This window comes from Mus caroli, unplaced genomic scaffold (genome assembly GCF_978045245.1).
Source record: "Mus caroli unplaced genomic scaffold, Mus_caroli_1 scaffold_10, whole genome shotgun sequence".
In the NCBI taxonomy this organism is placed as follows: Eukaryota; Metazoa; Chordata; class Mammalia; order Rodentia; family Muridae; genus Mus; species Mus caroli.
This window is the reverse complement of record NW_028227265.1, coordinates 58272671-58299516: the sequence shown is the minus strand read 5'-3', so window position 1 is coordinate 58299516 and position 26846 is coordinate 58272671. Positions and strand designations below refer to the sequence as shown.

Here is a 26846-nt window from a genome sequence, read left to right as displayed (position 1 = left end):
TTGCTAGTCACCATACCAACTACTCCCTAGAGAAGGAAGGACAATGGCGCACACAAGAAAGAAAGCTATTCTCCCCAGAAAGCAAGCAAAAGACTTACTAGGCCAAATGCACAGATGGACTCATTTAGGGGATAAAAAGTTTGTCCAACAGTTAAGGGACCTACAGTATATATAATAGATCTCAGGTTCTGGGCCAGAGAGATAGTAGAACAGTGTAAGGTATGCCAGCAATGGAATGCTTATGCAGCCAAGAGTAAACAGGGCAAAAGACCCTGGAGAAAACAGCCTGGAGTATATTGGGAGGTCAATTTTACAGAAGTTAAGCCAGGAAATATGGTTACAAATACCTTCTAGTGTTTGCGGATACTTTCTCTGGATGGATTGAGGCTTTCCCCACCAAGCAAGAAACAGTTACTGTGGTAGCCAAGAAGATATTAGAAGAAAATTTCCAGAGGTTCAGAGTGCCCAAGGTAATTAGATCAGACAATGGTCCTGCTTTTGTCTCTAAGGTAAGTCAGGGATTGGCAGAGACACTGGGGACTGATTGGAAGCTCCATTGTGCTAAGTGTCCCCAGAGCTATTCTAAGGAGGAATGAAGTATCTACACTTTGGTCTTCCTTCTTCTTGAGTTTCATGTGTTTTGCAAATTGTATCTTGGGTATTCTAAGTTTCTGGGCTAATATCCCCTTAGCAGTGAGTGCATATCATGTGAGTTCTTTTGTGATTGGGTGACCTCACTCAGGAGGATATGCTCCAGATCCATCCATTTGCCTGAGAATTTCATTCTTTTTAATAGCTGAGTAGTACTCCATGGTGTAAAGGTACCATATTTTCTGTATCCATTCCTCTGTTGAGGGACATCTGGGTTCTTTCCAGCTTCTGGTTATTATAAATAAGGCTGCTATGAACATAGTGGAGCATGTGTCCTTATTACAAGTTGAAACATCTTCTAGGTATATGCCCAGGAGAGGAATTGCTGGATCTTCTGGTAGTACTATCTCCAATTTTCTGAGGAATCGCCAGACTGATTTCCAGAGTGGTTGTACCAGCTTGCAATCCCATCAACAATGGAGGAATGTTCCTCTTTCTCCACATCCTTGCTAGCATCTGCTGTCACCTGAATTTTTGATCTTAGCCATTCTGATTGGAGTGAGGTTGAATCTCAGGGTTGTTTTGATTTGTATTTCCCTGATGATTAAGGATGTTGAACATTTTTTTCAGGTGCTTCTCAGCCATTTGATATTCCTCAGTTGAGAATTCTTTGTTTAGCTTTATACCCCATTTTTAATAGGGATATTGGATTTCCTGGAGTCCAGCTTCTTGAGTTCTTTATATATGTTGGATATTAGTCCCCTACTAATATTAGAAGCCTACAGAACTCCAAATAGATTGGACCAGAAAAGGAATTCTTAATGGCACATAAAAATCAAAACATCAAACACACTAAACAAAGAAAGAATATTAAAAGTGATAAGGGGAAAAGGTCTGGTAACATATAAAGGCAGACCTATCACAATTACACCAAACTTCTCACCAGAGACTATGAAAGCTAGATTATAGGAAGATCTCATACACACCCTAAGAGAACACAAATGCCAACCCAGACTACTATACCCAGCAAAACTCTCAATTACCATAGATGGAGAAACCAAGATATTCCAGGACAAAACCAAACTTGCACAATATCTTTCCACAAATCCAGCCCTACAAAGGATAGTAGATGGAAAACACCAACACAAGGAGAGTAACTACACCCTAGAAAAAGCAAGAAAGTAATTTTCTTTCAACAAACCCAAAAGAAGATAGCCAGACAAACATAAAATTAACATCAATAATAACAGGGAGCAACAATCACTATTCCTTCATATCTCTTAACATCAATGGAGTCAATTGCCCATGAAAAGACATATAGTAACAGACTGGATACGTAAATAGGACTTGGCATCTTGCTGCATATAGGAAACATACCTCAGTGTCAAAGACAAACACTACCTCAGAGGAAAGAGCTGGAAATCAATCTTCTAGACAAATAGTCCCAAGAAACAAGTGGGAGTAGCCATTCTAATATCAACCAAAAGTCATCAAAAAAGATAAGGAAGGACTTCCTACTCATCAAAGGAAAAAAAATCTACCAAGAACTTTCAATTCTGAACATCTATGCTCCAAATGCAAGGGCACCCACATTCATAAAAGAAACTTTACTAAAGCTAAAAGCATACATTAGACCTCACACGATAATTGTGGGGGACTTCAATACCCCACTCTCATCAATGGACAGGTCAGGGAAACACAAACTAAACAGAACACAGTGAAACTAACAGAAGTCAGTCCAACAACAAGGGGAACAGCCCTCAGGTACAGTAGGAATCCTGCACTAGTCTACAGTGGCTATTGCTCAGCTGGCAGGGTGACTACCCAGCATGCAGAGTCCTGGGTTCCATCCCCCAAAATGTAATCTGAAGGTGGTTGCACCTGTCACCCCAGCACTGGGGCAGTGGAGGCAGGAGGATCAGGAATACAAGGACATCCTTGGTTACACAAGAAGTTTAGGCCAGCCTGGTCTGCATGACTAAAACAAAGAAATATCCCAGCACAGACCTTGTGTGTATTGAGTGTGACCCCACTGACAAGCAATGTCCACCGAGGCAGGAAACAGAACAGGCTGCCAGGGGCTGGAATGATGGGTATTCTAGGGCTACTATGGACAAGTTCTGGAATGGACAGCTGTGAGGGTTGCACGGCACTGAACCACTACCCACTAAGGAACTGTCTGCTTTCAATTGTTAATTTTACACAATTTCAATAGAATGGAAGTACTCAGGGTGTGTGCTCCATGTACTGAGAATTCTTTTTTTTTTGTCTTTTTTTTCTTAAATTTTTTTCATTCTTTAAATGCATTTTACACATTAAATATACTAATAATATTGAGTATTTTGAGTATCAAATAACACATAAAAATTGTTCAACTTTTATATTCATATCCTTTCATACCCAAAAATATCATTAATGAATATTTAATACTATCCATTACTGGGGATCCTGTATCTAATGATGAATACTAAATTGTTTCAAAACATAAAAAATATTCTTTGGGAGTTAAGCGTAGTAAAGTAGCATAAAATATTAAAAATGAATCATTAGGAAATATATTCAAAAGCCCTTATATGATACCACCTGACTTAGTAAGAGAGTATTTAAAAATTATATATCTGTGTACATTGTAAAACAGTTTACTTAAAAAAGATTATCAGTGTTTCTAGGAAAGAAATTATTTTATCAGTAAGTATACTTTAGAAATTTCAGAATAGCAAAAACTCTTTGAAGTTAAACATTAAGAAAATGCTAATTTCATGCACAGTGAAAAAAATTATCACTATTTCCATGTTTGTACATGATTTTAATATTTTCAACTGTTAATATTCAACAAAAAGAATAATTATTTTAAGATATATTTTGTTATGTCTCTTTTCATTTCTGATTTTACTAATTTGGATACTGTCTCTGTGCCCTCTGGTTAGTCTGGCTAAGGGTTTATATATCTTGTTGATTTTCTCAAAGAACCAGCTCCTAGTTTTGCTGATTCTTTGTATAGCTTTTTGTTTCTACTTGGTTAATTTCAGCATTGAGCTTGATCATTTCCTGCCATGTAGTCCTCTTGGGTGTATTTGCTTCTTTTTGTTCTAGAGCTTTCAGGTGTGCTGTCAAGTGGCTAATGTTAAGCTCTCTTCAGTTTCTTTGGAGGCACTTAGAGCTATGAGTTTTCCATTTATCACAGCTTTCCTTGTGCCCCATAAGTTTTGGTATGATGTGTTTTCATTTTCATTAAATTCTAAAGTCTTTAATTTTTCTTTATTTCTTCCTTGACCAAGTTATCACTGGGCAGAGTGTTGTTCAGCTTGCATGTGTATGTGTGCTTTCCGTTGTTTTTGTTGGCATTTAAGACCAGTCTTAGTCCGTGGTGATCTGATGTGGTGCATGGGATTATTTCAATCTTCTTGTATCTGTTGAAACCTATTTTGTGCCGGATTTTATACCCAACTCTGGAGATGGTACCGTGAGGTGCTGAGGAAAATTAATATTCTTTTATTTTAGGATGAAATGTTCTATAGATATGTTTAATCTATTTGGTCCATAACTTCCGTGAGTTTTACTATAACTGTTTAATTTCTGTTTCCAGGATCTGTCCATCAATGAGAGTGGGGTATTAAAGTCTCCCACTATTACTGTGTGAGGTGCAACGTGTGCTTTGAGCTTTAGTAAAGTTTCTTTTATGTATGTTGGTGCCCTTGCACTTGGAGCACAGATGTTCAGAATTGAGTGTTCCTCTTGGTAGGTTTTTCTTTTGACCAGCATGAAGTGTCCTATCTCATCTTTTTTGATAATTTTTGGTTGAAAGTTGATTTTATTTGATATTAGAATGGCTACTCCAGCTGGTTTCTTGGGACCATTTGCTTGGAAAATTATTTTCCAATCTTTTATTGAGGTTGTGTCTGTCTTTGTCACTGAGGTAGGTTTCCTGTACGCAGCAAAATGCTGGGTCCTGTTTGTGTATCCAGTCTGTTAGTCTATGCCTTTTTAGGGGAATTGAATCTATTGATGTTAAGAGAGATTAAGGAAAAGTGATTGTTACTTCCTGTTATTTTTGTTGTTAGATGTGGAATCATGTTTGTGTGGCCATCTTTGTTGGGGTTTGTTGAAAGATTACTTCCTTGCTTTTTCTAGGGTGTAGTTTCCCTCCTTGTGTTGTTATTTTCCATCTATTATCCTTCCTAGGGCTGGATTTATGGAAAGATTTTGTGTAAATTTGGTTTTGTGATGGAATATCTTGTTTTCTGTCTATGGTAATTGCTCAAAACATCTGTCTGAGCAAATCTTATTGGGACAGCACTCATTTTCCTCTACGCAATCATGTAAAGCCAGGGCTCAAGAGCCCCAGTGTATACATCTTTCCATATATATCTCAAACCCCTAGACTTGGGAATTGTTCTCCTAAACTGAGAGCGGTAAGGAGAGTGATCTAGGTACTGTATCATATAATAAAAAACAAAACAAAACAAAACCAAAACTCTTTGTTTATTTCATAGTGTCTTCCTGGACAAAACATCACGACCAAGAAGCAGTTGGGGAGGAAAGGGTTTATTCAGCTTATACTTCCACATTGTTGTCCATCACCAAAGAAAGTCAGGACTGGAACTCAAGCAGGGCAGGAAGCAGGAGCTGATGCAGAGGCCATGGAGGGGTGTTTTTTACTGGCTTGCTTGCTTATAGAACCCAAGACTACCAGCCCAGAGATGGTACCACCCACAAGGTGCCCTCCCCCTTGATCACTAATTGAGAAAATGCCTTACAGCTGGATCTCATGGAGGCACTTCTCCAACTGAAGCTTTTTCTGTGATAACTCCAGCCTGTGTCAAGTTGACACACAAAACCAGCCAGTACCATAGGTATCACAGTTTCTGGTAGTCTCCTGGGGTTCCTGAGAACTGAGCATAGCACCTGCTGTGATGTCAACTTACCCTAACAATATAATCCTGGGGGAGAAGAAGTAAATTGGTTCCCAGTCCCAGGAAGCATCCATCATTGTGGAAGTCAAGGATGCTGCTTAACTAGTCTCACACACACAGTTAGCAGCGGGCAGAACAAACGCATCACACTGTACTCAGCTTGCTTTCTTTACTCAGTTTAGAACCCAAACCCAGCAGATGGTGTGGCCAAGACTGGTGTTTCCTTCCCACCTCAATGGCACCATCAAGACAAAAACCAAAGCAAACCAAAACCAAAGTGCACAAGCCTTTCAGAATACTGGACCACCAAACTTCCTTCAGTCCACAAGGAGGAGACATGAGGAAACATAAATGAGCAGAAAGGCCAGCTAGGAAATACTCAGGTAGGACAGGCTGCCTGAGGCAATCAAGGGTTGGGCCTGCTGTAACCCACCCTGTCCTAAGAGGGACTATCATCCCTGCAGGCATCTGGACTGAAGTACCACTGGCTGCTGGTGAGGGCACCCTCTGCCTCTTCCCAGACTTCCTGGTTCGTCAAAGCGGCTTCTTTACTGGCCTGGGAGGAAAGTTCCACCACCTGGCTGACAAGTCTGTGGACAGAAAAAGAGAAGAGACAATTTTGCTTGTAGCCAAAACTCTAATGGAGCTCTTAGAAAAACAATTTTAAAAAACTATGAGTTGGTGTGTGGTACACAAAACACACAGCTTGCCTGTGGAGGTCAAAGGACAACTTACAAAAATCTGTTCTTTCCTTCCATGTCAGTCCTGGAGAGTGAACTCAGGACTTCAGGATTTAGTTGCTGAGCTATCTTACAACCCTAAGTGTCTTTGGAAGTGAGCAAAAGTTGTAAGGCAGGATAGAATGCTTGAATTGGCTGCAAACTTGGTGGGCATGTGTATGTGTCCACATATGCACGGTGTGTCCATGTTGCTGGAGACAGATCCAGGATCTAGTACATGCTGAGTAAGAAATCCTGAGTTTTCTCCATTCCCAGACCCCCCTCTTTTTACTTCTTGAGAAAGTATCCAAGTTCCCCAGTCTGATCTTGAACTGATGATCCTCCTGCCTCAGCCCTCTTAGATGATAGGCCTTTGCTGTCAAGCCTAGCAAGCAAGAGTCCTGTATATAGTTTTTCCATAATGCTAGCAGCAGCCAACCTTGAATGCATTTCTTCATTCTGCCCCAGACTCCTGGGTATCTGGGATCTTCCACACCCTCAACAGGGAGCAAAGTTTATGTGAGGAGACCTTGTTGGAGTGAACCCAATAGGTAAGCATCAGTCCATCATTACATAGTCATGCCTTCTGTCTATCCCTTTAGCCAAGGAGTCCACATAGACTTTAACAGGCTTTAGGTGGCTGTGGGCATGAGCCACAATGTGGATGTTGGGTGCATCTGCTCTACCGATACAGACACGGAAACTGTGTCCTGGCCAGATAGTGGGAGCAAGACAAAGACCCCAGTCCATTGAGTGATGGCTGACCTACTGTATAGGACATTGTGGGTGTAGCATGCTTCAGAGTCCCTGCAGAGTCCTTTAGGCATCCATCTCTCTAAATACATTTAGCATTGTGAGAGCAGACAAAGCAAGATTCTCTTGGGGTGGACAAAATGGCTCAGTGGGTGAAGGTGCTTGCTGCCAATCCTGCCTATTTTGATCCCTGGGACCCACATAGTGGAAAGAGAGAACTGACTCTCAAAGCTGTCCTGTACCCTCTACCCTCATACCCAGGCATCATGTATGTGCCCAAATATCAATCTCAATTTCTCTCTCTCTCTCTCTCTCTCTCTCTCTCTCTCTCTCTCTCTCTCTCACACACACACACACACACACACACACATGCCCTGGCATCATGTATGTGCCCAAATACCAATCTCAATCAATCTCTCTCTTTCTCTCTCTCTCTCTCTCTCTCTCTCTCTCTCTCTCTCTCTCTCTCTCTTACACACACACACACACACACTCACACACACACACAAAGGTGTAGGCATGTAACAAAATTCTAGCCCACAATAGCTGGGTGTGATGGCATATGCCTGGTGTTACAGATGTCTGAAAGCTGAAGCAGGAGATTGCTATAAGTTCAAAGCCAGACAGAACCAGACTTCAACTGAGATACCAACTGGGTTGGGTTCTATTCCCAGTGCCCCAACAGAAAAGAAAGGAGAGGATGGAGGGGCACAATAAAGGGAGTAGGGAGGAGGTTAGAGAGGGAGGCCAGCCCCACACCTGCGGAGCTCCAGGTCTTTCTCAGTGACCAAGCCCTTCAGTTCCTTCAGCAGACAATTCAGCTGTGTGCTGGCTCCAGGCTCCTGTGCGCTGGCACCCTGCACCTGTGCAGTGGCATATGGGGAGCAGATGCTCAGATCACCCAGGAGCTGCAGGGTGATCCTCAGGGCTGGCTCCAGATCATCTGTGGAGGAGACACAGGTCATTGCAACAGGTCTCTGCTCTCCAAAGCAACGTTTGTTTGGGTTGAGTTGGGTTTGGAGTTGGAGTTAAGGCTGGTGTTGGTGGTAGAGTTGGCTCTTTTCTCACATTCCAGAGATAAAGGGGAAAGGGAGAGAGGCACTTCAGCAGAGATCTTACTTGTCTTGTCCCTGGCAAATGAATGTGCCAAGGGCACAGGCTGGAAGGTGAATGCCCAGGGCTGAGATGCACAGGAAACACCCGCATAGACAGCTGCCCAGGAGAGCTCCCTGTGGGCCAAAAGAGCTGAAGCTCCAGGCTGCCAGCTGTTCTGCTCTCTCATCCTCTGTTCTTCCATTGGACCCTGTCCTTCCTGGCCTCCCATTACAAAGTACCAAGCTTCTGGCACCTTCAACAGCTGTGGGAGGTGTTGTTGCTCTGACAGCCACAAGTGTCCCGGGCCCAGGCCTGCACTACACATGCAACCAAACACAGGCCAGAGGATTAAAATCCCCATTCCCTGCATGGGTCTGCAGTACATACAGCCTGCCATTCTGTATTCACCTTAGCAGTCAGTGCAGAGGTCAGTGATGGGTACAGCAAGCCAGCTATGGGGAGTTTAGTTTCCAGAGGTCAACACTGTGTCCTTTTTTAGAGCCAGGTTCTCACTTGTAGCTCAGGATAACCTGGATCTCACAGGCTCCCAAGTGTTGAAATGATAGCTGTAGGCCACTATTCCTTTTATGGTTTGTTGTGTAGCCCAGGTTGGATTCTAACTACTGAGCTCTAATGATCCCCTCCTGCCTCAGTCTCCAAGAGCTGGAGTTACAGACATACAACTGTGCCCAGTCCCACTCTGCTACTTCTAGGAGAAACTTGAGCGTCCGTAACCTCAGTTGTCCTTAAGGGTCCTGAAAGCAACCACTAGACATGAGGGTAAGAGCAGTAAGCAAAGCCTATGCAGCTAAGCCATCCCCCTGGGGTGTGCTGCTCCAGAGAATCACCAAAGTGCATACAGCACTGGTCTACCAGTGACCTCCTCACAAACACCCCTACCCCACTCTTAGGGCCCAGGACCAGTTCAGGGACCCCTTCCCTTAGTGCCATCCCACTGTGAGTTCAGCACCCTGGGGACAGTATCTCTTACTCAGCTGCCCATGTCCTACCCACACTGGTGAAGACATGGGTTCTGATACCATGCCAGAGCTGAGGCACCTAGAATGTCACATGCGGGCTTTGGAGCTCCTTCCTGCTACGGAGATGCCTACCTAGGAGCTCCTGCCCACTTCCTTCCATGTGGACTGCCTGCATGGGCAGCTCGTGTCGCGTGGTGTCCAGGGCTCTGCCCAGTGTCTTGTATTCCTCTTTGAAGCGCTCTAACACAGGCTGAAGAGGACTCAGCACCTCAATCTGCAGGTAGGAGTGGACACTGTAAGACATGCTGTGCTCACCCACACAGAAAGGACAACTGTGGACAGAACAGGCCTTGCATATGCTAAGCCCTGCTCTGATACTGCATATCTCCAGTCTTATTGGACCAGCCTGTCCAGGCAACAGGATCCAATCTGCCCTGCCCTGGATGGGACACAGTCACTTCATTAAGCACCAGGGTGGGATGGCAGATGGTTTTCCTGCCACCAGAGCTGGCAGGTGCCAAAGATTACTCTGCACAGTGTGTGATAGGTGTCCATACACATATGTATTAGCTGGTTTTGTGTGTCAAGTTGACATCAGAAAGGAAGGAGCCTCAGTTGAGGAAATACCTCCACAAGATCCAGCTGTAAAGCATTTTCTTAATTATTGATGGGGCAGGGCCCAGCCCACTGTGGGTGATGCCATCCCTGAACTGGTGGTCCTGAGTTCTATAGTAAAGCAGGCCGAGCAAGCCATGGAGCACAATGCAGGAAGCAGTACCTTCCATGGCCTCTGCATCAGCTCCTGCCTCCAGGTTCCTACCCTGTGTGAGTTCCTGTCCTGACCACCTTCAGTGATAAACAATGATATGGAAGTGTAAGCCAGATATAAACCCTTTCCCCTCAAACTTCCTAATACAGCACATGCTGACACCAGGAGCCTGAGCAGAGCGGTCAGAGTGCAAATGGTGAACCCTGATTCTCACTCCCTCGTGTCCCTCGGGCACTCCAGGAGCATGATCAGATCTACCTGGGCATCAAGGGTGGCAGCCAGCTCCTGATGTTTCTGCCGGAGAAGCAGCTGGCGCCGCAGCTCCAGTGCCTGCCTCTGCAGCTTCTCTTTCTCATGGCACATGGCTGCCAAGTCTTTCTCTGCCCTCTCCTCCAGCAGAGCCAGGTTGTTCTCCATCTACGGGCACAAGACAGACTCAGGTAGGGTGGGGACAAGACAGAAAATGCACGGGTGCTTGTGAGGCTGAACTCTGCTCACCTTCACAGACAGCAGGGTCATCAGCAGTGTCTGTGACTCCATCATGTCCATGGTCTCCTGCAGATCCTGCAGGGGTCCAGAGCTTCAGTTTCCAGTGGGCCTGGCTCTACCCATGGCAGAACCCCCACTTCTGTGTGCTTTATAGGTTCAAATAGAACATGTCTGCTAGGCTAAGATGGAGCCACACTCTCATCTTGCCTGAGATACAATTATGGCTGTCCCTGCTCACTATGTGGGCACACTGACCTGAGCAAGGAAGGACCCACAGGCACCATAACCCTGGTCTCCACCCACCAGGGCCAGTTGCTTCTGCCCCTGGAGCCCTGGGTGCAGGGAGTCAGACCTTCTCTCTGTTCTCATGCTCACCCGTCTCTTCTTCCGAAGGGTTCTTTTTTTATCACAGCTGATAAAAGATGTGGATTTAGCTTTGTCTGTCATTTCCCTGTCTGGCCAGGAAGCCTTCCTGGACAAGATTTTGTCTGAAATAAAGACCATTTCGTTTTTAAAAAAGTGTGTTTTCCACTTGGTGTTTGAAGAGGTAGCCCAGGCTGGCCTAAGACTCAATCTTCCTGCCCCAGCACTGCATAGGACCTGCACCTGTGGCTGCCACACCACCTGGGACCTACACCTGCTGCCACCACCCCACTTGGCAGGTCGTCAGATCTGCATGGCAAGCTGGGAACACACTGGGACTCACAATCCCAGGCTTGGTGTACATGAAAGGTTAATGCTGCTGTCACAGAGTGAATCAAACAGGGCTAGCCAAGGCTGGGGACTATCCTTGAAAGCTTAGCCCTAAAATAAAGAAATCACTTACCATCGATGGCGGAGAGGTCTAGGTCTGGTGGATTCATGCCATGCCCTTCTAGCATGGTAGACTGCAGGTTGCCTGTCCCCATCACTTGGCTCTCTTCTGCCCAAAAAAATGCCAAGGTCAGTGCCACTGGGCAGTGAGGCAGAGGCCCACACCCCTTAGTACTGCTTGAGGCCCCCAGGACTGTTTCTTTCAGGTGTGTGTGTGCTGGACTCTCACAGATTCCGAGAGCTCTGCAGCTGAGTAGAAACAGTACCTAAGCCATTGCAATGTTTTCACACATTTGGTTTTGGAGCTGGGCCACTTCCTTGTGACTTCTGGTGGGTGGAGCCACAGCTGTTGTTGGAGACTTTGGTGAGCAGGACTCACCTGGCCAGGTCAGCAGTATCAAAGCTGAGCAATCAATTTTTTATATTTCATTTTGTCATTGCTGGTAGTTGTTTTTGGTGCCGCTGCACATGGCTGGGCTCAACCTCCCCATGTGGTCAATGACCCTGAACTGATCTTGCCTCCACTTCCCAAGTGCCACTGGGCTGTAATTTCTGCAGAACCCCTAAGGCATCAGCAAACAAGAGCTCCTGGCCACTCCCTCCCTGCTCTCTGGATCTGCAAGGTGTTCTGTGGACATATGGCTGTGTCCTCTGACACTCTGCCCCATGCTCCCTTAAACACTCAAACCCTGTCCTTTCTGACAAGAGACTCCATGATGGCCAGTTCAACTGCTAACCTGACACACTCTCTAATCCCCTGGGAAATGAGGGACTGTCTGGATCAGACTGGCCTATGAGCATGACTATGTGTGGTTGTCATCATTGCTCTGGGGAATGCCTGGCAGCCTCCTTCCTGATCCTAGAGTCCCTATACCCAGCCACTTGCCCCTCTCCCACAGCCAGGCCCCACCTCTGCTCCTAGGCACTGTGCTGGCTTTCCTTCCCTCAGGTGGCTTCTCTTCTTTGACCGCTACAGACACCTGTTATGGGAACAGAGAATTAGGAGGTTGTCTTAGTCGGGATTTCTATTCCGCACAAACATCATGACCAAGAAGCAGTTGGGGAGGAAGGGTTTATTCAGCTTATACTTCCACATTGCTGTTCATCACCAAGGAAGTCAGGACTGGAACTCAAGCAGGTCAGGAAGCAGGAGCTGATGCAGAGGCCATGGAGGGATGTTCCTTACTGGCTTGCTTCCACTGGTTTGCCCAGCTTGCTCTCTTATAGAACTCAAGACTACCAGCCCAGAGATGGTCCCACCCACAAGGGGCCCTCCTCCCTTGATCATTAATTGAGAAAATGCCTTACAGCTGAACTCATGGAGGTATTTTCCCCAACTGAAACTCCTTTCTCTATGATAACTCCAGCCTGTGTCAAGTTGACACACAAAACTAGCCAGTACAATTGACCCCTTGTCAACTTGACACACAAACACATCACTAGTAAGCCTCAACCCTTAGTTTCTTATTCATCCCCAAGATCTAAACAACTTTAAAAGTCCCACAGTCTTTACATATTAAAAGTTCAATCCTTTTAAAATATCCAATATCTTAAAATCCAAAGTCTTTTTACAATTAAAAGTCTCTTAACTGTGGGGTCCACTAAAATATTTTCTTCCTTCAAGAGGGAAAAATATCAAGGAACAGTCACAATCAAAATCAAACTCCCAACTGTCCAATGTCTGGAATCCACTCATGATCTTCTGGGCTCCTCCAAGGGCTTGGGTCACTTCTCCAGCCCTGCCCTTTGTAGCACACACCTTGTCTTCTAGGCTCCAGCTGCCTGTACTCCACTGCTGCTGCTGTTCTTGGTGGTCATCTCATGGTACTGGCATCTCCAAAATGCTGCTGTCTTCCACTGTAACTAGGCTTCACCAATAGCCTCTCATAGGCTCTCTTCATGGTGCCAAGCCTCAAATCCTTTGCATGACCCCTTCAGTCCTGGGCCATCAATTGCAACTGAGGCTGCACCTTCACCAATGGCCTTCCATGGCCTCTCACAGTGCCAAGCCTCAGCTGCTCTGCATGACCCTTCATGCCTTCAAAACCAGTACCACCTGGTTAACTCTTACACATTACCAAGTCCAACCACAGCACAAGGTACAACCTTGGCTATCTCTGGAACACAGCTTCTGTGCTCTCAGAAAACAATTCCCAGAAGATTTCACCTCACTAATGCTGGTCTCTTCTTAATCGCCGCTAATTTCTTAGCTCCAGCTAACCAGCATCAATAGTCCCAGTAATGCAAAGGTTTTGCTTTAGTAGTTCTGGTATCTTGTTAATCACAGCTAATTCTTCAGCCCCAGCTAACCAGAACCACAGAATCTTCACAATCAAAACAGCAATGGCCCTGATAAGAGTCTTTAATCTTCCCTCTGAAATTTCACAAGCCAGGCCTCCATCTTCTTCACTGTTCTCAACATTATCTTCCAAGCTCCTATACAACATCTGACAGAGCTCTTAACACCAAATGGATCTTCTAGCCCAAAGTTCCAAAGTCCTTCCACAGTCCTCCCCAAAATATGGTCAGGTTGTCACAGGAATACCCCACTCCCAGTACCAACTTCTGTATTGGTCAGGGTTCTCTAGAGTCACAGAACTTACAGATAGTCTCTATATAGTAAAGGAATTTATTGATGACTTACAGTCTGCAGACCAATTCCCAACAATGGTTCAGTAGTAGCTGTGAATGGAAGTCCAAGGATCTAGCAGTTACTCAGTCCCACAGGACAAGCAGGCGAAGGAGAGAGAGCTCCCTTCTTCCAATGTCCTTATATAGTCTCCAGCAGAAGGTGTAGCCCAGATTAAAGGTGTGTGCCACCACACCTTTAATCCCAGATGACCTTGAACTCGGAGATCTCCCTGTCTTAATTTTCTGGAATCCATAGCCACTATGCCTCAAGATCTCCATACCAAGATCCAGATCAGAAACTTCTATCTCCCAGCCTCCAGATTAGGGTCACTGATGAGCCTTCCAATTCTGGATTGTAGTTCATTCCAAATATAGTCAAGTTGACAACCAGGAATAGCCACTACAGAGGCCAAGCCATCTTCCCTTTGATGTTCTTTCTCAGAGGCCAGGGGGACTCTTTTAAAGAGTTTTGTGTATACAGGACACACATTTTGTTAAGCAGGGGACAATCACATGCATCAGACACAGGAAACTAACAGCACACCTGCTGGACCTCCTTCAACACCTAGGCATCTCTTGAGGCCTGTGCTCTGCTGAGACCTGGAGACCAACTTCCTGTAATGTTCCCAGGATGACTATACATACTACTACACTGCCATAAATCCTCAAAGCTTACAAACAGCCAACAGGACTACTACAAGGAAAAGTCCTATGTTGACAGTTACCACAGAACAGCAAGAAGCATGGTGGGGTGGTGCTATGGTTCACACCCCTCTTCATCACTAGGGCAGGTGACCCTCTGAAGAAAACAAGGAGGCAGCAGGATGGAACAAGAAAACTAAAACCCACTCTTTGCAGAAAACACCCAAGCATATTCAGACTGGAGTAGAGAAGTTTGCCAAGAATGAGGGTCATTCTGGGCATCCATCAGCAATGGCCCTGGCTTTCTAGGCTAGCATCAGAGCCAGCAGCCTCCAGGCAGGTGCCAGCCAGGCCCTCAAGGACAAGAAGAGCATCAACCATGAAGAATAGAACGTAAGCTCTGCTTCTTGCCTGCCTGACAGCCAGGTGTGTGCCCACCCCGGCCATGGTCATGCTGGGACTCCTGCTGGATAATGAGATATTGAGAGCTGGTAGTTCATTAAGACCCTGTCACAAAATAAAAATACCTGATATTTCACTCTGGCATCCACATGTGCATGCATGATTTGCACAAGCTAACAGAGTACACACACACACACACACACACCTGGTCAAAGGTTTGTAGCAGAAGGATCTCTGCGACTCTAAGCCTGTCCAGCCTAATCTGTGAGCCACAGATGTATGAGAGTTTGTTTGCAGACAAGGTGGAGAATGACTGAGGAAGACTGCTGGTGTTCATTTCTGGCCTGCATGTGCATGCACACAGACACATGTACACATGTACACACACACACACACACACAGGCCAAGTACCTCTCATCCAAAACCTGAAATCTGAAAACACTGACTTTCAGATTCAGGCGTCCTGCCCAACACCTTCACTCAGTACATGGAGATGAAGCCCTCCAAGAATCCCCAACCGGTGAGAGAATGCCCCACTGGCTCAGCCCTTCTGACATCCATTCTGCCTCAGGAGAAAACAGCAGGTGTTATCATGACAACACAGATACTAAAGACTCCAGTCAGATGTAGGAGCCACCTGCTGGGGTAGGAGAAGGTTCAGCATCAGGAATCTTGAACCAAAACATATGTGAACACATGGGGGCACTGTGGCTAAGCCTTCAAGGCATCTGCAGCAGCAGCTTAAACGGACCAGGGATCTTTGGGAATCTGCCTGTAGGGTATGTGAGAATCTGTGGTAACTGTCAACATAGGACTTTTCCTTGTAGTAGTCCTGTTGGCTGTTTGTAAGCTTTGAGGATTTATGGCAGTGTAGTAGTATGCATAGTCATCCTGGGAACATTACAGGAAGTTGGTCTCCAGGTCTCAGCACAGCACAGGCCTCAAGAGATGCTTGGTCTCCAGACACTTCCCCAGGAACCCTTGAACCCCGACCACCCTTTTTGGGGCATAGTCCAGGCAAAGGCTGAACATATAACATTCTGATTATAAACTGACCTAGACAGATAATCTAGAACATGGAGGCCAGAGGCCCAAAGGCCTGCACTGAAGGAGCGAGGCATCAATGCAGGGATGACTATACACTGCAGGGGTGAGGCATCACTGCAAGGATGACCACATACTGCAGGGATGAGGCATCACTGCGGGGATGACAACACACTATAGGAGCAAGGCATCACTGCAGGGATGACCACACACTGCAGGAGCAAGGCATCACTGCAGGGATGACCACACACTGCAGGAGCGAGGCATCACTGCAGGGATGACCACACACTGCAGGGGCGAGACACCACTGCAGGGATGACCACACACTGCAGGGATGACCACACACTGCAGGGATGACCACACACTGCAGGGGTGAGGCATCACTACAGCGATGACCACACACTGCAAGAGCGAGGCATCACTGCAGCAATGACCACAAAGCTGACTGGAGTCCTCAAGGTACTCCCTGACCTGAATGTGCTTCCCTTCTAGGTGAGAACTGCAGAGTGCTGGAGGACTGTGTGGGACAATAGGAAGAACTGCTGGCATTGTTATTCACAGCTGAAAATATCACACAAGACATTCCAGAAGTGAATGCCACCTAAATGGGACCTTCCACACCATTCTAGGCAGGAAAGCAAAATGTCCCACAGCAATTTTGCCTGTGATCCACACCAAATGCCTGCTATCTGTGCCTGCCCCTTAGAAACTACCTGGTTTATCAAGGGGATGGCCTTTAAGAACACTCTTGACAAAATAGAGGCCCCAAAAGTAAGAGGGGCAGTAAAGAGGTACAGGGGCCATAGACCATGGGGACTGACAGAAGTTGATGCTAGACTCACTAGACTCATCACTGTGTCTAAGCCTGAACCTGGCAAAGGCCCCAAAGGTGTCCTTCAGGATCGGACTGTGGATGCCCCTGTGCCCTCCACCTCATCCACTCACAGTGGCTTTAGGAGTGTCTTAGTCAGGGTTTCTATTCCTGCACAAACATCATGACCAAGAAGCAAGTTGGGGAGGAAAGGGTTTATTCGGCTTACACTTCCATGCTGCTGTTCATCACCAAAGGAAGTCAGGACTGGAACTCAGACAGGTCAGGGAGCAGGAGCTGATACAGAGGCCATGGAGGGATGTTCTTTACTGGCTGGCCTCCCCTGGCTTGCTCAGCCTACTCTCTTATAGAACCCAAGACTACCAGCCCAGGGATGGTCCCACCCACAAGGGGCCTTTCCCCCTTGATCACTAATTGAGAAAATGCCTTACAGTTGGATCTCATGGAGGCATTTCCTCAACTGAAGCTCCTTTCTCTGTGATAACTCAGCTGTGTCAAGTTGACACAAAAATAGCCAGTACAAGGAGTAAAGGACTTCATTACCTTTTTTGCTTTCTTGTCATATTGCAGATACCGGGACTCCACCACTCTTCTTCCTGCAAGAGACACAATGTTTGTCATAGAATATGAATATGTACCAGGAAGACCCAGAGCATGACCAGGACCCTAGAATGGAGAACAGGACTGGTCCTTCATGCTCAATGACAGGAAAATCAACCAGCCTTCTGTTCCCTGCAGACTGGCTCCTTCAGCCTTCCAGGTATGCACAGAGCAGATACTAAGTATCATCGGATACTTAGTGTTTAGAAGACAGTTATAGAATGCCTCTTGCATGCAGGTCCTTGGACTGCAAGCATCAGGGCATCAAGTAGAATCCAAATACAGAAACATTCTAGAAAGTGAAAGCCAGGGGCCGGTGGGATGGCTCACTGGGTAGAAGGCTTGTCACCCAGCCTGATGACCTCAGTTCCACGCATAGGACCAAGATGTAAAGAGAGAAATTACTCCTGAGCACCATCTTCTGACCTCAGTCTTGTATACCATGGCAGCCCCATCCCCCTTCAAGTAAATAAGTGTAATTTTTTAAAAAGATGCAGGAGAAATGGTTCATTGGTTGAGTGCTTGTTGCTCTTGCAGATGTTCAGAGTTTAGTTCCCAGCACGCACATGGAGGCTCACAACCATCAGTAGTGTCAGTTCTAGGGTATTCAATGGCCTAAGGCTCACCACCATCTGTGACATCAGTTCTAGGGAATCCAATGACCTCTCTAGTCCCAGAGAACAGAGCAGCCTATGTGTGCGCATAGGCACCTCTCACTCACCATGAAACAAACCTAAACAACAAAACATCCCATGCCTTCCTGGATCTGCCCCTCCCTGGGGGAGTCTGTCTGTTCTGTGCTTCAACTCTAGGAAGCCTTGGCCTTGTTTTTACTGCCTTCTTATTCTTTATATCAGCAGAGAAAAAAGATCCATTCCTGGAACCCTAGAGGATACTGCCATGATATCACTACCATGTTGGCATGAATTTGGGGATCTCTCCCAAGATCCAGCCGAGGTATCTAGAGGTCAGGAAAAGGATGCAAAGAGTCAAATAAGTTTGCCCAGAGCTTGCAACCAGGAAAAAAGCTTGGAAAATGCAGGCCATATGTGGGATTCTGACCCTGGTTCAGTTAAACCCTCTGGAGCCTGCAGCTAAGACAAACAGACACACTGGCCTGAGTGCCCAGGACATATATCAGAGCCCGTTTGCCAACCACAGAGCACTCTAAATCATTCCTCTCAGCTGGACCTTGTTCCTCTCCACCTCAGCAACCCGTACTTCTCAAGAAGTGAAGCTACCAGGTTAAAAACAACAACAAACTGAAGGCAGGAAGAGCCGTCAGCCGCCCAGGAACAGGGAAGCCAGTACACATGGCTCCTGTTCCTGCATGGTCAGTCCCTGCATGAGCCATGGCCACCTCTTCACTTCAGAAATGGTCACAAGCTTTCCTCTTCCACTGATTCCAGCCTTGACCATGGGTGGGACCCTCATGAGACTCAATAAGATGCAGGCCTCCTAAGACACTTTGGCTTCCTTTGACGGCTACTGAGCTTGTGCCCTCCAGCCTGGCTGTGATGGTTTGTATATTCTTGGACCAGGGAGTGGCACCATTTGGAGGTGTGGCTTTGTTGGAATAGGTGTGACCTGGTTGGAGTAGGTGTGTCACTGTGGGTGTGGGCATAAGATCCTCACCCTAGTTGCCTAGAAGTCAGTCTTCCACTAGCAGCCTTTGGATGAAGATGTAGAACTCTCAGCTCTGCATGCGCCATGACTGCCTGGATACTGCCATGCTCCCACCTTGATGATAATGGACTGAACCTCTGAACCTGTAAGCCAGCCCCAATTAAATGTTGTTTTTATAAGACTTGCCTTGGTCATAGTGTCTGTTCACAGCAGTAAAACCCTAACTAAGACAGAAGTTGGTACTGGGAGTGGGGTATTGCTGTGATAGGCCTGACCATGCTTTTATTTGAAAGAATGTGGATTTTGGGACTTTGGATTTGGAAAGCAGTGGAATGCTTTAAATGGGCCTTAATGGGTCATCCTAGTAGGAATATGGAAGACTTTGTTGCTGGGAGTAATTTGAACTGTGTTGACCTGGCCCAAGAGATTTCAAAGGAGAAGAATTTCAGAATGTGGCATAAAAAATGGTTTTGTGATATTTTGATGAAGAATGTGACTACTTTTTGCCCTTGTCTGAAAAGTCTGTCTGAGACTAAGGTGAAGAGACTCAGATTATTTGCATTGTCAAACGAAGTTTCAAAAAAGCCCAGCAGAGACTTTGTTCTCTGGTTAAGTCTTATGAAGAAAAATTTGAACAAGCATAGCAAGCTTAGAAAGGAAAAATATAAAATATATGGTTCGAGTATTAAAGGCTTACCAGGAAGTGAAATGGAACAAAATCCTGTGTTCTAGGAGATAACAGATTAAGGGAGTGGGACCTTGGGGCAAGATCCTACCCAGCTAAATTAAATCCAGGCATGGTGGTACACACTTTTAATCCCAGAAGACAGGCATGCTGATCTCTGCATTCAAGGTCAATCTGCAGAGCAAGATCTAGGATAGCCAAGCTTAGGCAGTGAAGGATTTGGAAAACATAAAGTCAGTGACAATGTAATAGTACAAGTGGGTCATGTTCTAATTCCTGCCAGCAGCAGAATTCCTCAGCAGCTTCAGCCATGTGGCTCTGGCTCTAGAGTTAAGAATGGAAGGAACTACTGGGACAATTGATACTGGTTAGCTGGAGCTAACAAATAAGCAATGACTATGAAGAGACCAGCATCACTGAGGTGAAATCTTTTGGGAAGTGTTTTCTGGGAGCACAAAGAAGCTGTGTTCCAGAGATAGCCAAGGTTGTACCTCGTGCTGTGGCTGGACTTGGTAATGTGTAAGAATCACCCAGGTGGTACTGGTTTTGAAGGCATGAAGGTGTCATGAAGAACAGCTGAGGCTTGGTACTGTGAGAGGTCATGGAAGGCCATTGGAGAAGGTATAGCCTCAGCTGTAGTTGATGGCCCAGGACTGAAGGGGTCATGCAAAGGATTTGAGGCTTGGCACCCTGAAGAGAGTCTATGAGAGGCTATTGGTGAAGCCTAGTTGGAGTGGAACACCCTAGTGTATTGGAGATGTCAGTACCATGGGATGATCACCAAGAACTGCAGCCATAGTGGAGTGGATCAACCTGAGCTTAAAGTGCTACAGAGGGCAGAGCTGGAAAAGTGAGGCCAGCCCTTAGGAGGAGTTCAAAAGATCAAGTGGAATTCCAGACACTGAAACAAGAAGCTGTAACATTGAAATTGCCTTGGAGACTCAAAGATGTTAAAGATGCCAGAGCCATGGGATACATGCTGAGGAAAGCTGCTAACAGGGAGTGGAACCAGCCCAGGAGAAAGCAGTTTGTCGCAGTCAACAAAGATGAAAAAAGAGTGGAGATCTGAAGACCGCTTTGACATCAGCCATGGAGATGCAGAGTTTGGAGTTTGTCCAGCTGGTTTCCTGCCTTGCTTTGGGGATTACAGTTAATTAGTTGAATGAATCTCAGAAGAGACCTTGAACTTTGGACTATTAACATTGTTGAGACTGCTATAGACTATGAGGACTTTGAAAATTGGACTAAATGCATTTTGCATTATGCTATGTTTAAGTATGGCCCCCATAGACTCTTGTGTTTGAACAAGTCTATGAGGGCCAGGGAGTGGAAGGTGATGGTTTGTATATTCTTAGACCAGGGAGTAGTACCATTTGGAGGTGTGGCTTTGTTGGAATAGGTGTGTCACTGTGGGTGTGGGTATAAGATCCTCACCCCAGTTGCCTGGAAGTCAGTCTTCCACTAGCAGCCTTTAGATGAAGATGCAGAACTCTCAGCTCTGCATGCGCCATAACTGCCTGGATACTGCCATGCTCCCACCTTGATGATAATGGACTGAACCTCTGAACCTGGAAGCCAGCCCCAATTAAACGTTGTTTTGATAAGACTTGCCTTGGTCATGGTGTCTGTTCACAGCAGTAAAACCCTGACTAAGACACTGGCCCAATTGTAAGACCAGTAAGACCCAACTCTGCCCAGTCTCACCCATCCCACATCATGGGCCCTGCTTCACTTACAGGTGCATTCTTTTCCCACCACTCTACGGTCCCTCCCTCATCTTTCCCCTCTCCTCCTAGGCCCAGTCCTTCAGTCTCTGATGGAGACTTTCCTGGGAAGACAGGACCCCCTCCCCTATGTTGCTGAACCCCTTGATATCCCCTGGGCTCTGGGAACTCTGTGCTTGGGCTGCCTCAGCTCTACAGACACAGCCTGCTGCTCCCCTTTCCTTGCATCCCACTTCCTAGCCCTGCTTCACACAAATACTCTAAGATCTCTACACCGACTGCCTGTTCTCCTTTGGTCCCTGCCTGCCCTCAGAAGGTCTGCCGCACTCTCTCATCACAGCAGGACCCCACCAAGACACTACTCCTGAACCCAGCAGTCACCAGCAGCCCAGGTCATGGGGCTACCAGCAGCTTTGAGCCCAGGACTCAGGACTCCTTCCTCCTTCAGGAGTAAGTAGGCTGAGACAGGCTGTCCTGCTGCTGGGTCCTTCAACCCCCAGGTTTCAGAGCCTTTGGGTATCCCAAGCAACATCCCTTATTGCTAACCAGCAGCTGCCCTATCAGAACAACCTGGGCCTCACTGGGTTTCTGGTGTGCCATGTGCCTTTACCTCCAGGGCTGGGGATGTCTGCATGCTAGGTTTGTGGTTCCAACTAGACATGCAGATAGCACCTGATTGTGTTGCTCAGGCTGGCCTCACACTCCTGATTAAGCCTCCCAAGTTCTGGGGGGTGACAGGTATGTGGCACCATGCCAGCTAGGAAATCCCAGGTTTGATGAAAGACATGGATTGTCAGATCTGGTTACTTCTAACAGTGGGGACACCAAAGTTCTGAGCATTCTATCATCTTGGACTTAACAGTTCAAGTGCTTTATACAAGCACCGTGAGATCTCTGCATTTGTTGCCTGTTCTCCTTTGGTCCCTGTGTGCAGTTATCTAACAGTAGGAGTCTCCATGAAGATTGTGTCACCCTGAGGACATGACTGTATTAATAAAACCAGGCAGCATGCAAACAGACCAGAGGTTACAAACAAGACTACCAGGCTGGGGCCACTAAGTGATAGGGTGCTTTTGGCATGATGAAGGCCCAAGTTCCATCCCTGCCATCTTATTAACAAGCAAACAGAATCTGCTGGGGATGTTGCTCAGTGATTAGGCTCTGGTCTAGCATTATGTGAGGTCCTGGGCTCCATCCATCAACACCCATTCCCTACCCCAAACCCACCAGGTCCAGGGATCACTGTCAACCCTGAGGGCTTGACTTTGACCCTCAGGACCGCCATGGTACAAGAGGAGAAACAACTCCCTTGATTTGTTCCTGACCCCCACATGGATGCCATGTGTGCCCCACGCCCAGAGTATATTTAAGCAAAGCAAGAGTACGGGGTTGACGGGCACTTGCTGTTGCCCTTGCAAGAGACCTGGATTTGCTTCCCAGCACCCACACCACCCAGCTCAGAAGGTTTCAGGTTGGAACTGGATATGTGGCCCTGTGCCACCAGCACCATCCAGGGTAGGGAATGCAGCTTCTGAAGAGGAATGCAGGCCTGGCCTCCAGACCTGCACCTTTGAGGCCTGTCTTGAGAGCCTGAGGCCATGACAAAAGAGACTCCAACTCTCCAGAGGCCCACTGCAGTCAAATGACACCTCAGTGATGGAAACTACCAGTCCCCAAAGGCATGCCACTGAGCAGAGAAAGCTTCAGACTCATTTCTGTGCCCTCCCCTGTACCCACAATAACACAACCCTTTCATGAACTAGATGGCAATACATTCATATTCTCTCGCTCTGAAATCAGAGCCAAGAAGAATTTCAGCATGTAGGGTCCTTGTAGCCAAGCTCAATGACCCACTTCAGTGCCTGAGACCACACATGGTAGGACAAAGTGATTCCCATGGTTTGTCCTCTACCTTCTACACACACGCCTCCAATGAGATGAATCCACACGGAATAACAAAACTAAACAGAAATATTAATGAAGACAAAACAGACAGACACTTCCTGAAAGGACCCTGGCAGCCCTCACCTTGCACTCTCCTTCCCTTTGTCTTGGGAACAGCGCAAACACCAGCAGCTGCAGACTTCCTGCAAGAGAGGAGAGAGATGTGCTGTTCATCCAGCAGAAGAGCTGTGCAAAGCCCAGAGCTGCCTGCCTCCTGCTGACAGTGGGAGCTGGGCCCTAGGTGAGGGCTGCTCCCAGGACAGGCTCCACAGAAGAATACCACCTTTCTCACACCGTAGTGGGAGTCAGGACAATGGCTACAGGCTTCCCTCGCTCCTCAGATGCCTCTGTGTGACTCAGAGCCTCATAGGACAGAGAGGAACAAGAGCTTACCCCTGTCTTATCAGGCTGATGTGATGATAACAGCCAGACAGGTATGAGGGCTTAGGGATGGGACAGGGGATTTAACAGGGATGTGGCACAGGGGCTAGGTGGATGATGGAAGGAAAGCAAGAGGGAAAAGACCTGGAACATTCTGAATCTGTTCTTTTAGCTCCAGTTGTAGGGATGAGGTGGCAGGGTGGGGTAGGAGACTATGACACACACTTTTCTGCAAAGGGTCAGCTTTCTAGGCTGCCCAGTCACTATGACCAGTAACTGTTAAACTTTGCCATTCTAGTACTGAGGCTGACAGAATGGGTGGACCATGTGGCAACAAAACTTTATTGACTTAGCAACATCTGGGATCACACAATGTTCATATGTCACAGAATAGTGATATTTTTTTAAACAAATGGATTTTAAAAAAAAGATGTATTTAGTTTATATATGTGAGTACAATGTCACTGTCTTCAGACACAGCAGAAGAGAACATCAGATCCCATTACAGATGGTTGTAAGCCACCATGTGGTTGCTGGGAATTGAACTTAGGACCTCTGGAAGAGCAGTCAGTGCTGTTAACCTCTGAGCCATCTCTCCAGCCCACAAATGAATTTTTTAAAAGGTTTATTTTATGCATATGAATGAGTACACTGTACCTGTCTTCAGATGCTCCAGTAGAGGCATCGGATACTATTAGAGATGGTTGTGAACCACCATCTGGTTGCTGGGAATTGAACTCAGGTTCTCTGGAAGAACAGTCAGTGCTCTTAACCACTAAGCCATCTCTTCAGTCCCCAAATAGTTGTATTTTCAATATCTTTTGTTTTTATTACTTTATTTCATGTAAGTCTGAATGGTGTTTGTATGAGTACAGGTGCTTCTGTGCCACTGTGTGTACCATGGTGCCTGTGTAAAGGTCAGGGACAACCTCAGCGTAGGTTCTCACCTTCTACCTTTCTCAGCCATGGCTCTATTTGCCCGGCTAGCCCTTCCTCCTACTCCTAGAGACTGTGCTGCTTTAGCCTCCCATCTCCCTGTGGGAAGTGCTGGATTACAGACAAGACACTACTGCATCCAGTTTTTATGTGGCTTCTGGGGACCTAAACTCAGGTTGTTGGGATTGTTCAGAGAGCAAATAAATCTCACTTCACAGCCCTGGCTCTGCCAGGCAGCTCACAGGTTAAGAGTGTTTGCTGCTCTTGCAGAGGACTTGAGTTCAGTCTCCAGCACCCAGGTGAAGTGGCTCACAACCACCTGTAACTCCAGCTCCAGGGAATCCCAACCTCTTCTGGACACACCTGCAAGTCAAAAGCAGGGCTGGGAGCTGGGGGCTTCTGATGTTGGCTTCTCCCTGCACTGGGGGCAAATCATGGGCATATGGGAGAACATGGGGCCCTGAAGTTCTACAAAGTGCAGGTACATCTGTTGTCCCTCATGGTGCCCCAAAGCCTGCCCACCACTCACAGAGGCTTCAGTAACATGGCCTTGTCCTGTCCTGTGCCCACTGTGCATGCCTACTCTCTACCCGCTGCCTTTCAGGGCTGGGAGTCTCAGGTGTAGGAGGCTCCTACCATAGGTCTCTTCTCTTAGCATTTCAGCATTTCACATTTTATGTAGTTTGTGGTGCTCGTGTGCCATGACATGCACATGGAGGGCAGAGGACAAAATGTGTAGGCAATTGTCTTAGTCAGGGTTTCTATTCCTGCACAAACATCATGACCAAGAAGCAAGTTGGGGAGGAAAGGGTTTATTCAGCTTACACTTCCACATTGCTGTTCATCACCAAAGGAAGTCAGGACTAGAACTCAAGCAGGTCAGGGAGCAGGAGCTGATGCAGAGGCCACGGAGGGATGTTCCTTACTGGCTTTCTTCCCCTGGCTTGCTCAGCCTGCTCTCTTATAGAACCCAAGACTACCAGCCCAGAGATGGTCCCACCCACAAGGGGACCTCCTCCCTTGACCCTAATTGAGAAAATGCCTTACAGCTGGATCTCATGGAGGCATTTCCCCAACTGAAGCTCCTTTCTCTGTGATAACTCCAGCCTGTGTCAAGTTGACACAAAACTGGCCAGTACATCAGTTATCTACTTTCACCATATGAAACCCATGGATCAAAATAAGATCATGAGGCTTGGTGGCAAGTGCCTTTGTTCCACCCACTTGACCTTCACAGAGTATCCTTTGCTGTATACGGTCACAACAGCCCGTGACCCTCATCCTTCAGACTCTTAAGCAAACACCCATGGGTGTAGTGAGTCAGGGCTAAAGGGGAGTGCGACAAGCAACCCTAGAGCTCCTGAGGCCTAGGAAAAGGTCTGCGCTGGGACTAAAGTCGTGCTACCATGTAGAGTCACGTTTTTCCTTTAAAAAAAGGAAGGTTAGGTGGTGGTGGCACATGCCTTTGAACCCAGCACTTGGCAGCCAGATTTCTGTGAATTCAAGGCGACTGGTCTACAGAGCTCCGGGTCAGCTACACACACACACACACACACACACACACACAAAACAAAACACAAAACAAACAAAAACAAAAACAAAAACAAAAAAAACCACCACTGTCTCCAAGGGGAAAATGAGAGAAAGTCCACCAAAGTCCACGCACAACCCTAATTGTGAACTGCATCTGGGACCCCAGCTCCCCAGCACGCACCGAAGCAGCTCAGAGCCAGGGCTTCTGGTCTGGGAGAGATTCGGGCATTGGCTCATAGGATCCCAGTACTCCAGCTCCGCTGCCTGTGAGCCCAGGATCTGGTCTTTGGCCAACCCACAGGAGCCCCTAAATTCCGCCCTTCTGAGATCCCAACTCACCCTGCGTCCCGCTCGGAGGAATCCGCCATTCTCCCGCCTTCCACTCAAAGGCAAGCGTCTCAGGGTCCCGCCCGCTAGGAGGCAGGGAGTAGTGTTGGAAGCCGGAGGGTGCTCTCTTCACGCGAGCCGCCGGGCGGGCTCCTAGCTTGCTACAGTTGGTTTAGCCTGGCCAAGAGCAGCGAAAAAGGGCGTGGCTCCAAAGTGTCCCTCAGACGCGTGGGCTTCCGGCACCAACCTGAGCGGGTTAAAATACTGCTGGGGAGGGGTGTGACTATCATAGCGCCCGCCCCTCTCAGCTGCGGAACACTTGGCATCTGGAATGCACCAACCGCAGAGGGCGTTCGCTGCGCGCCTTTAGGCGGGGCGGGACCTCGAGTCGCCCCGCCTCTCCGACGAGTTGGCGCC

General features: G+C 47.1%; 1 protein-coding gene across 2 annotated transcripts; it reads right to left on the bottom strand.

The window, feature by feature from the left end:
• Window positions 1–5056: 5056 nt before the first annotated feature.
• Haus8 (HAUS augmin like complex subunit 8) lies at window positions 5057–26694 on the bottom strand. 2 transcript variants are annotated; one of them, XM_029480295.2, is made up of 11 exons: window positions 26442–26694; window positions 23337–23395; window positions 17217–17269; window positions 12033–12102; window positions 11136–11228; window positions 10685–10797; window positions 10319–10384; window positions 10079–10237; window positions 9184–9325; window positions 7736–7919; window positions 5057–6094 (listed from the first exon to the last, which is right to left on the bottom strand). In XM_029480295.2, the coding sequence occupies exons 1-11, from the start codon at window positions 26468–26470 to the stop codon at window positions 5944–5946; spliced, it is 1119 nt and encodes a 372-aa protein (XP_029336155.1). In that variant the 5' UTR covers window positions 26471–26694; the 3' UTR covers window positions 5057–5943. The 2 variants fall into 2 exon arrangements, with proteins under 2 accessions (XP_029336155.1, XP_021026197.1); XM_021170538.3 differs by having other exon boundaries at window positions 11136–11231; window positions 26442–26692.
• Window positions 26695–26846: the final 152 nt, after the last annotated feature.